This window comes from Balaenoptera physalus, assembly GCF_965194825.1.
Source record: "Balaenoptera physalus genome assembly, chromosome: 10".
In the NCBI taxonomy this organism is placed as follows: Eukaryota; Metazoa; Chordata; class Mammalia; order Artiodactyla; family Balaenopteridae; genus Balaenoptera; species Balaenoptera physalus.
The window spans coordinates 101,580,050-101,591,542 of NC_138889.1; the positions used below are offsets into that span (position 1 = coordinate 101,580,050).

The 11,493-nt window shown below is 53.5% G+C and overlaps 1 protein-coding gene across 1 annotated transcript; it reads right to left on the reverse strand.

Moving 5' to 3' along the window:
* Positions 1-733: 733 nt before the first annotated feature.
* Positions 734-4,767, reverse strand: APLNR (apelin receptor). The gene is made up of 2 exons (XM_082477393.1): positions 2,898-4,767; positions 734-976 (listed from the first exon to the last, which is right to left on the reverse strand). The coding sequence occupies exon 1, from the start codon at positions 4,111-4,113 to the stop codon at positions 2,962-2,964; it is 1,152 nt and encodes a 383-aa protein (XP_082333519.1). The 5' UTR covers positions 4,114-4,767; the 3' UTR covers positions 734-976; positions 2,898-2,961.
* Between the last annotated feature and the right edge of the window lie 6,726 nt (positions 4,768-11,493).

Here is an 11,493-nt window from a genome sequence, read left to right on the forward strand (position 1 = left end):
TGGACAGAGGCAGCTGTCTCCAGGCCTGGTTCTTCCATGTACTCGCTGTGTAACCTTGGTCAAGGTACCTGACCAAACTCTCTGAGCCTCCACTCCCTTATTAGCAAAGTGAGGTGAAAATGCCCCTCTCAGAGGGCTGCAATGGTTCAAGGAGAGAATGGTGGTGAAACGTTACTCTCTGTTCTACTATGGCGATTGCTTTGGGGTCATCTGCAAACATCATTAGTACCTGGAGGTCTTTGTGGAAGATGGTGACCACCTGAGGACGGAATGGATGCTCATGTGATACTGAAATGAGTGAATGAATGAATGAGTCAGTAGCAGATGATAAATGAATAAAGGGGCAAATGAATGCATGAGTGATAGGTCTACCTCCATGGGAAGAAATGTTGGTATTTCTCCCCTAGACCCGTGCTCTGGGCTCCAGCATGTGTGCCCACCAATTCCACGGCTTTTCAGAGCACAAAAGCTTAGCTGTTCCCTGTCCCTTTATTTCCTCTGTCTTCCCTGTTCTCACTCCCATCCTGTCCCTTCTCTGGTGTCTACTTTCTCCATCTTCTCTCCCCCCACCCCCAGCTTCCTCTCCAGTTTCCCACTCGACTCCTTTTAGGTCCTCTTCTCCCCACTGCTCCCCTCAGCCTATTCGCTCCACTTCCCACCATAACATTTGCAAACCAGGGGTCCCTTCCTCATCCCAAGACACTAGTGTGAGAAAAGGCTTCGGACACAATAGTTACACACACACACAAAAAGATTTATTTGATGAACCGCAGTGACTAACAGGGTCAAAAAATAGCATAGACATTCCAAAGAAGGGGCAAGTGGGGCAGCCGGCAGCCTCCTCCACCATCTGTCCAGGATCACCGATGGGGCCTCAGGGGGCACCCTCTTCCCTTCTGGGAGCTTCCTCCAGCCTTGACTGGATGCCTTGGGGACAGCCCTGGACTGAGAAAGTGAGTCTGTGGAAGATTCTGGCCTGAGATGGGAAGAATAAGCCGAGATAAGTCCCTTCCCTTCTTCCCCTCCCTCTGCTCCCAGAGCTGGCTCCATCCCATCCAAGGTCAAGATGTCCACTGACATCAAGCTGGGCTCTTCCTGCCTCCATGGCTCATGTCTTGTCCTTCACGTCCAGAGTCCTCCAAGAACAAAACCCGGAATACACACACCCTGCGCTCGGTGCACAGAGGCCCCACAAACATCTTCATCCTCAAAGCCTCTCTGGCGGAGTGGCTGCCATGCCACCAGTCTCCAGTCCCCATTCCCAGCCCCCCAAGAAGCCAAGCGGTCTGATTCTGACGGGAGGTGAGAAAAAAACCCACCCGGTGCTTTCCACCACATGGCAAGCAGGTGTCCCCCTTTAGGAAGAGGGCTACTGACCCTGGAAAAATAGTGATGAAGGAGATGCTTACAAATTCAAAGCAAGGTTGGCAGGCTTGGGAAAGGGGTCAAGGGAAGCTCCCATTTCCCTCATAGAACTAGGGACAGCGGCACAGGGACCCAGGGCACAAGACTTCCCCAAGCTTTGGGCGCCAGCTGCTTTGGGAAGGGATGTCCCTATGGGGAGCCTGGGCACAAACACAGACTTCTCTCTTAAAGCGCGGACCAGCCGTCAGAGCCCCCAAATCCAGTGGGGGTGGACTCATTTTTATTCTAAATTCTTCCCTCAAGGATATTGGGTGAAGAGCAGAGACCTGGAGAGTGGGGGGGGGGGGTGAGTTCATCCAAGTGACAAGTGACACAGGCACACCGCTATTCATGTGATGCTCATCCTTGTTTACACATATGTACACACACAAAGCAAGCGCCCCACCCCCACCAAAGTGATCCTTGGCACCCATTCACACCAGTGCCCAAGAAAAACATCCTGGAGATGTCGAGATGGGGTGGAGAGACAGGGAGAGAACTGCAGCTCACGGTTCTGGAGGAGGTTGGAGGGATGAGGATTTGTGGGGGGGGGGAACCCAAGCAGCAGTTAGACTAAATGCAGACTCCCCCTCTTTCTCCATTTTCCCTTCCCAGCTCCCCATTCATATCATGAAACCAAGGAGCCTGCTGCTTCATCAACCCCATTGCGTTCCAGTCCCCACAGAAACTGGAGGATGCAAAAAAGCGTCTAAGGAAATCTGTAGAAAGCATATCTAGTTGGCATCATGGAAGGGCTGCAGGAAGGGAGGCCCCCTTCATGGACGGCTCTACCTCCAGTGCCTGAAATGACAGCAAACCGCTCCAATTTGGAGGGAGGCTCTGGGGCCCCCAGCTGCAGAGACGGGAGCAGTAATTTTGCTGATACCCAGCCCGCCTCCTGCCCGGCCCATTCCCATTCCCCCATTCCCTCCCAGGGCACTCAGGGAACAGGACAAAGAGCTTGAACAGGGGCAGTGTTTGCAAGCATCAGGATTCTTAACCCTTAGGAGCCCTTCAGAACAAAGAAGTAAAAATGGAAAGGAGGGACTGAACGAGGAAGACGAGCTATGGGAGAGGGGGTGGGAGCCAGGAGGTAAGGATTCTGAGTGAAAACTGCAGAGAGAAAGGGGGAAACAGAGGGAGGAAGAGGGGCAAGAAACCTAAAAGGAAATGAGGGGGGAGAAAAAAGCTGGAGATCCAAGAAAAATGCTGGGGGGAAATGAACTTTTACTGAGCCAGGACACACATCATTTTAGTTTCTCCATTTTCTACATGTAGAGAAACTGAGTCTCAGAGAGTTTAAGAGACTGGGGCAAGGTCAGTCTCACAGAGACTGAGTCGCCGAGCCCGGGTCTGCAGGGCTCAATCTCTCTCCACTAAACCACAAACCTCTGAACCAGAGCAAAGGGAAAAGGGGGACAAGACGCAAGCAGGAGGCAGGGAGCAGGGAAAGGAGTCAAGTGCAAGAGAGAAGGTGCCCCTGGCTACCTGACCTTCAGAGAGCAAGGGCAAAGGCTGGGGCTGGGCAGAGGGCACCAGGCTCCCAGAATCCCAGCCCTAGTCAACCACGAGGGTCTCTTGGCTGTAAGGGATGGATTTCTCCTGCGTCGGCTCTCCGCCCTTCCCACTGCCCGGGCCGGGCCCCTGGCTGTGCCCGGAGGAGTAGCTGGCCGACTTCTCCCCGCTGCTGCTGTGGGAGGCTCCCCCGCACCTGCTCTGTCCCCAGCAGAGCACGGAGGCGCAGGCCTGGCGGAAGCGCAGGTCGAAGAAGGCGTAGAGGAAGGGGTTGAGGCAGCTGTTGACGTAGCTGATGCAGGTGCAGTAGGGGAAGACGTTCAGCAGGAAGATGTCGAAGTCACAGGGCCAGTGCAGCAGGCTGCCCAGCATGTAGAGCGTCTTCACCAGGTGGTAGGGCATCCAGCACAGGGCGAAGGTCACCACCAGCACCACGATGATACTCAAGAGCCGCCGCCGCTTCCGCAGGCCCTCGATGCGCTCCTTGCGGAAGTGGCCCGCGATGGTCTGGGCGATGAAGAAATAGCAGGTCAGCATGATGGTGAAGGGCACCACGAAGCCCACGGCGGTGGACGAGACGCCCAGGCCCACCTCCCAGGCCCACTCGGAGCTCGGGGTGGCCACCATGGAGTAGTCCATGTAGCACTGCACCCTGGTGCCGTTCTCCACGTGGAGGATGGCGCCGGTGGAGCGGAACACCATGACCGGCACGGCCAGGAGGGCGGCCAGCGCCCACAGGACGGCCGTGGCCGCGGCCCCGCTGACCCGCAGCCTCAGCCGAGCGTTGGCCACTGGCCTCACGATGGCCAGGTAGCGGTCGAAGCTGAGGCCGGTGAGGCAGAAGACGCTGGCGTACATGTTGACGAAGATGAGATAGCTGCTGAGCTTGCAGGCGAAGGCGCCGAAGGGCCAGTCGTAGTCTCGGTACGTGTAGGTGGCCCACAGCGGCAGGGTCACCACGAAAGTCAGGTCGGCCACCGCCAGGCTGGCGATGAAGATGTCAGCCGAGCGCCTCTTCTCGCGGCTGCTCCGAAACACAGTCCAGAGCACCAGGCCGTTGCCCGTGGTGCCCAGCAGGAAGACCAGCATGTAGATGGCAGGGATGAGGGCCCCCGAGGACTTCCAGTCGGCGTACTCACACTCAGACTGGTTGTCTACCCCGTAGTAGTTGTCGAAATCACCACCTTCCTCCATGCTGGGGAACGAAGTCGGGCAGGGGGGTCCCGGGGGTACCAGCTCCGTGGCTGTGTCACGCCAACTCAGCCAGTGCCCTCAGCTGCTGGCTGGAGCCTCGGAGGGCAGGCGGGAAGGGCTGGAGGTGTCCAGAGCCCTTCCTAGCAGCGGGAGGAGCTGCCTCTGGCTCCTCTGGACCCTGAAGGATGCCTCCCTCCTGCCGGCTTCCCTCCACCCCCTCCTGCCCTGCCCCAGCCTCAGCTCAGACACTTCCTCGCGCCCTCCTGAGTCTCTGTCTCCTCCTTGGCTGTCCCTCCCTCCTCCCACCTCCAGACCAGCCCCTCACTTGTGAGTCTTAGGATCTTGAAGTTACAGCCCACTTTTTTTTTTTTTCCTTCTTGTCCCTGGGCAAGTGGACCAAATTGACCCCTGCAGTGCTGGGCAGAATGTTATCTGTGGTTTGCAGCCTACTCTCCTCCTGGCCCAGTTTCTCTCCCTCTGGCTTCCTCTGGTGTTTGGAGAACCCCTCCCCAGTCCTCTGCACCCTCCTGTTCTCACCCCCTCCCAGCCCCTCTAAATGGGGCAAATTATGCAGATTGAAACCCAGCCTGAGCTGGAGCCGGGGAGGGTAGGGGGCGAGGAGGGTGTGAGATTTCGCAGGATGGTCTGAGCCTCTGGCATGCCCTCCTGGTAGGCTGGTCTGTCTCCTCTGTCCTCCACCCTCCCCTCCCGCCCTCCCAGCCCCACCCAGAGCAGACTTCACTCTATCCTTCCCCTCACATCCTCCTCCTTTACACCTCGGCTTTGACCCTCTCTCTGTGGGGATGTTTGTGGTCTATAGACCCAGTTATAGAGGGATTTCTCTACGATTCATAAGCTGTTAGCAGAATGCAGTTTTCAGATGGCACAGGAAGTTTTAGAGGGTCGAGGAGAGAGTCACAGAAGAAAGAATCCTCAGACTAAAGTATCTCTAATCAAGCCATTAAATCTATGGGGAAACTGAGGCTGAGCAAGGTAAATGTCTTGCCCAAGTTCACAGGATAAATTTTGTTTTGCTTTTGTTGTTTGCTTTTCTTCTTCTCCAAGCACCTAACTCACTGCCTGGCAGCTAGTAGGTGGTCACTAAATGGTTGTTGAGTGAAAAAGTAAGTGGATGGATGAATTAGGGAGTGAGTGAAAAGAGGAGTCCATATATAGAAGAACGGGTGTTTGAATTACTATGCAGTGAAAACACGGATACATTTCGGTCCCTGAGTTCTTACTGCCGTACATAGACCAGGCAGGGCATGTGGGGGTCAGGAAGTCATAACTGAAGGAAGAGGCAGAAAAAGGGGTAGCCATTGAGTAGATGCTGTGGGCACAATCCCATAGAAACTGACTTGGCCCTGTCTGTTGGCGTCTCCAGGACCTCTGGGCAGGAAGGAGAGAATGATGCACAAGATAAGATTTAAAATGTGCACCCCCCCGCCCCGAGAGTGGAGAAGGCCATCTAAAGTTGGGCAAGAGTGAGACGAAGCAAAATCCGGAGATGAGTCTTGGCCACATTCAAAGCAAAAGGCTTACAGAATTAGAATCTGTTATCTCAAGCAAGAGTTAGTCAGAAAATCTTCTCCAGAGGTCTTAAAACAGGGACCCCAAACTCAAATACTCACAAGGGCCAGGCTAAGAGTGTATATGGGTAAAACGAGCAGTTTGAGACAATAGGGAGTGGTGGAGACTGGCAAGAGGAGCACGTATACTCTATCAAGAGGAAGGCTCCTGGGCTCCAATCTCCGCTTGCCACGCAGAAATGTGGAACCTACCATGACCATGCCTTCTGATTTTTCAACATAATTTCAAATTCTAGATTTTATGAGAAGTTTTCAGATTTGTAAATTTGGGGAATTAGTTCCTTTTTTTTTTTTTAAATAAGAGGGCAGGACAAGTAAAACATGTCCCCAGGCCCCCAGTTGGTGCTCTTTGAACGGGAGCTTACCCAGAATAGAAGGAGGCAGAAAAACAGGAAGGATAGGCCAGGAGGAAGAAACATAAAATGCAAAGATGGGGAAATGAAAACAAGCACGGCCAAAGCCTCAGAGTGTAACGGGGAGATGCAAGAAAGGAGAGGCAGAGAGAGATAAGGAAGATCCTGAGGATCTCGGATGACCTTTCCCTAAAGGCAACGTGCACATGAGAACATGTTGGTGTTTCTCATGAGGATTAAGTATTGAGCACTTACTTCGTGCTACACATTCTTCTAAACATTTTCTGTTTTATACGTCTTCATGATCTCTTTTAATCAGCAGAACCACTTTAGAAAGTAGGTACCCTCATTCATCTCAATTTACAGGTAAGGAAACTGAGGTACAGGGAGGTGAAGTGACTTGGCCAAGGTCAAATCAGAATTTGAACCAAGGCTGTCTTGAGTCTATGAACTAAACCACTACGTTCCCAAAGAAAAAACTCCAACCCGTTTTAAATTGGGGGATTTGCCATCTGTAGAGATTATAAAAATGTAGGATGGTGCTAGGATACCTGTGGTTTACTTTGAAATAAGCTCTCTTGGGTGAAATTAAAAATAGATTGACTAAAATATGTTCGAGATACTCCCCACTCTTGATTAAACAGAGTATAAGACACTGCCAGGCAATAGTCTGTGCACCTTATCCTGATCTAGAAACTGCCCTGCGACCAGCTATTCCCAAAGAGGATTTCCAGTTGCCTGATGCCAGGTAGAAAGTTAACAGGACCAGCCTCTGGAATCGTGGCAGTCTGCAACATGGTGGTCCGGGCACCCAATAGGACCCAGAGCTGGGGTTTCCTTGATCTCACAATACACAGGGTAGGAATTGCTTGGGGCCTGCTTGCTCCTGCACGTTTGTCTAACAGAAGACTGTGCAGGTGGCAGAGTGGCTGTCATTATAACCTGACAGCAGGCTTGGGTGAAAATGATTAACCTTCAGCCATGTTAGACTTCTTCAATGGTTACCTTGACCTATGAAAAGGGACCTAGGTGTCGTGCAGGAATCAGCTCAGGTCAGGTCACAAGAGATGGCCCTTCCAAGATAAAGGCCAAATGGAAGGAGGCTCAAGAGAGAGGAGATATGGGGATATATGTATACATATAGCTGATTCACTTTGTTGTACAGCAGAAACTAACACAACATTGTCAAGCAATTATACTCCAATAAAGATATTAAAAAAGAAAACAAAAGAAAATGCAAAATAAATTTTTTAAATGACCAAAAAAAAAAATTCAAGACTTCCAGTGAATCCAGAGCTTCTGTGGTTTTCTCAGAAAGATGTGGGCACTTGTGCCCTTTGCAGTTAGGGACACAGAAGGAGGTGAGCAAGTGAGCCCAGAGTGTCCCCCAAATCGGCCAGCTGTTCCTGGCTCCTCCCACTTGAATTCCGAGCCGAACAGGAGCCCAGAGACCCTGTTGGGAGAGGAGACGGCTCCATCTCTTTAATCCTCTGGCCTCCAGGCTCTCTGACTCAGAGAAGCACTTAATCTCACCAGAGGAACCAGACTCACTGAGATGGGAGGGAATAGGGAGCCAAGGCTGGGAGGGGGCCATTGATTGGGGCCAGAGAGGGTGGAGTGCTGATAAGGTCTGGCCCCCAGCCGAGAAGCAGCTGGAACCAGATGGCCTCAATGCCCTGCGATGGCAGCCTGAACGGAGCAGGATCTGCCAGCCCTCCTCCTCACCCCGCCTGACACCCAAGGCGCCCGGTCACCCAAAACAGAAGATGAAAGTCTAATCAATGGGACCAGTAGCTGAAGGCTGACCTTACGTGCCCCCAGGGCTCAGCAGTTAGCCCTCTCCAGACAGAGAGTACCTGAGCAGAGCCTGCTTTTCATTTCGGTCCCCCCCTGAACTTGGCACTGGTATATATCTGCTGAGTTAGTTAGAACCAAAGGAATGCGCTCAGGAAAAGGATAGAAAAGATTGGGTCTTCACCGCAGGGCTGCTCTACTGCACTAACAAGGGCACCTTTTTGCTGCACTGAGCCAGAATAATCTACCCTGAGCCATCTGGCAAAGCAGCAGCAAGGCCAGACCCTTGGCCAGTGTCCTCACACGCCCCACCGGGGTTGGCCGGCCCTGGAGAGGCCGAGCGGGTTTCCCGGGGGACTTGCCCCTCTCCTGGGTGATTTCTTTGGGATACTGTGCCGAGCCTGGCAGACCAGCGCCGCAGACCTGCTGTGGGCCCTTTGAGGAGCGCCCAGACTGCTGGGGGGTTCAGTGACTCCACAGCCCTTGCCCACCCCACCTCCAGGGTTGTCCCTGGCCTAGAAGGCAGAGAGTGGCTTGGCCCTGCGCCCGGGCCGGGTGTGACCGCGCACACTTGCGGCTCGGGTGGAGCTGCCGGTGAGCAGGCAGGACCTGTGTGCGCCCGGGGTGCGCCTGTGCGCTGGGCGCGGCACTCGGGCACGTAGCGTGTGGTGGGGTCAGGGACCTGCCTCAGCAGCCTCCTCGAGGACAGGAAAGGCGGTTGACTCTCTCTAAGGGCTTGGGGTGAGGGGAAAGGCTGAACCTCGCCCAGACCTGGCCCCAAGCCTGGGTGCAGGACATCAAAGCGGAGGCTTGCCTTTCTCTGCCCCTTGCTGACTTCTCACCTCCTCCCCCAGCTGCCCGCTGCAGCCCCCTCACTTCACAGGTCTGCTTTGAACTCAGCTTCGGAGCTCACCCCGGGCACCAGGGCCCTGTTCTCCCCTTCCCGAGGGGCAGCAGCTGTGTCCCTCACAGCTGGTGGTGTCATCTGAGGAGGCGGGGAGGGCAGGCGAGGGAAGCAGGCGGGGTGCCCGGCCCACTCCCTTTCCTCCAGCCACACTCCCTTCCCCATCCCAGCTTATCTGACCAAAAGCAAATGGCCAGCTGCCTTCTGACCATTAAAGCAGAGCCCCCTCGGCAGCCCCTTCTCCCCTGGCCATTTGGTGCTCCTTCAAACTCCCAGGCCAGTCTCCGGAACTCCTGGATCTCCTGAGCTCTGGGGACGGCAAATGCAGGAAAACCCACTGGCCTGGGAGCCAGGAAATATGAGTCCCAATTTCATCTTGATCACGAATTCATTCACTCAGCAAATACTTATTGAGCAGCTACTATAGTGTGAACAATGCAGACCGTGTCCCCGATCTCCCACACGTACATCCTAGAGGCGGGAACGAGACAAAATAGACGGGCAGTAAGGAAATGCAATGAAATCTATGCATAATGACAGAGAAAATACACGGAAAGGGGATGATTTTTGACAGGATAGACCACGGGAGTGCAGGGCTTGGGAGTCTCTGACATTCTAGCTGAAACCTGAATGACTAGCTTGCTGTGTGACCCTAGACAAGGCTCTTGCCCTCCCTGAGCCTCAGTTTCCCTGTTGGTACATGAGGACATTGAACCAGCCAGAGCTAGCTTTCTGTGACTCTGGAAATTGTGGCAGTGGCTCCCAGAGGTGGTTGAAGAAGTGGATTTCCTGCTAAAAAGGTCAAAAGAGCGAGGCACACTGACTCAGTGGAAGTCAGTGATGGGCAGAGTCAGATCAGAATCTGTTCTCCCCGTCATGGCACCAAAACCCATCTAATGTTTTTTTTTGTTAGACTGTGAGTAAGCGGTATCTGGAAACCTTTCCTTATCTCCTCACCCACCCCTCTCACGCCTTCACCCACCATTACCCACACCCCCACCCCCTATGTAGCATGGCACCCTGTACATAGTGGGCATCTAATAAATACACAGGGACCATTTGGCTGCAGCCAGAAGGACTAGCATTTCTATAACTTCAGAAGCCCTATAAAGTCAGGGCTTTCTTTAAGACCACCTGGATGGAGGGCTAGTTTCCCATGACTTAGAATAGAAAAGACTCCCTAAATTGCATTGAGGCCATTGATTCCCAAGCTGAGGCGATGGGCCTGAAGAGGAGAGTAATGGGGGAGAGGAAGTAGCACAGGGCCAGCATCAGCATTTCATAAAACCTTTTGGAAATGACACCTTCCCCGCCTCCCCCTTAAGGAGATAACCCTCTCTACATGTCAAGCTTGGATTTTCACACCTCGAAGAGGTAACTCTGGTGACTACTTGCTGCTCAGGATGCTTTGATGAACAAAAGCTAGAAAGATGAATTCATCATTATTTAATAAACTGAGTGGGCTAGATAAACAGAAGCCTCCAAAATGATAACTCATTTGTGGGGGGAAGACAGGAAAGCAGGCAAAGTGGCCTTTGCCAGTGAAGAGCTTGCAGTCACTAATCTGTTCCATATACCTGACTTTGCCGATGAGGAAAGTGAGGCCCGTGGAGGGAAAGGGAATTCCTCCAGGTGTCCCCACGGGATCAAGCCCACTGTCCCCTGTGCCACTCTGTCTTCCCCTCGCATCCCTAAAGGTTGCATCCAGAGGAAGGCTTCTTCCTTGGAGGCTGAGAAGAGGGCTGGCAGGAGGCAGCAGGGCAGGAAACAGCGCAGAGGCCGGAAAGAGGTCAGGAAGAGGCGGACAGGACCCGACCCCCGCTCGCACCCGGCCCTATCAGCCTGCGGGAGAGCAACAGGGTGTTTCCAAAAATATTTACAGTGAGTCTAAATTAATGAAGTACTGTATCAGTGCTGACAATGGGAGGATGTGGGGCGGAGCCCTCCAGGGGAGAAGACCAACGCAATCAGCCCAGAGGCTGCACAGGGGTGACTGAGCCTTCGGGAAGGCCGGCCTGGCACCAATAGCCGAGGAAGTCAAGCCCTTCACCCTGGGGCCAGAGCAGGAGACAGCGTTGCCCATCCAGGCTGCCTGGAGCCCACGCTTCCCAGGGACAGGGAGACATCCCAGATTCTCAGAATTGCAAAGAGCATGATTAGCCTGCCACCCTGCCCCAATCCAGCGCAGAAATCTCCTCGACGGCACCCCGGTCCGAGGGCCATCATTCAGGGGCCTCTTGAATACCTCTGTTAACCAGACACCCACTCCTACCGCTGGCAGCCCATTCCCTGTCCAATCTGGGGCATCACTGCTCATTCAACAGTGTTACCTTCAATAGAGCAGAGTGGTTCAGAGCATAGCACAGCCGCTCACCAGTCACATTGCCATGGGTGAGCAGCCCAATCATTTCAAGCCTTGGTTTTCCCATCTGTACAATGGGAGTCACTATAGTATCTACCTTATGGGGTGGATATGAGGTTCAACAAGAGAGTAGAGGTAAAATACCCAACTTGGAGGGAATGCCACGGAGGCAGAAAGACATGAGCAAAAGTGCAGAGATGCAAAAGAAAGAGCTTCAAATGTCATGGGGCTAAAGTTAAATAAGGCTGGGAAAGCCAACCACCATTTTGTCGCCATTAAAGTGTCACCAAAGAGCTGGACCTGCACAGTCCAGTACATTACCCACTCACCACAGTAGCTGTCAAGCACTTGAAAGGTGACCAGGGCGAATGGGGATGA

Excerpts from the sequence above, each read along its gene's own strand:
- APLNR (XM_082477393.1), bottom strand. The coding sequence starts at position 4,113 with ATGGAGGAAGGTGGTGATTTCGACAACTACTACGGGGTAGACAACCAG.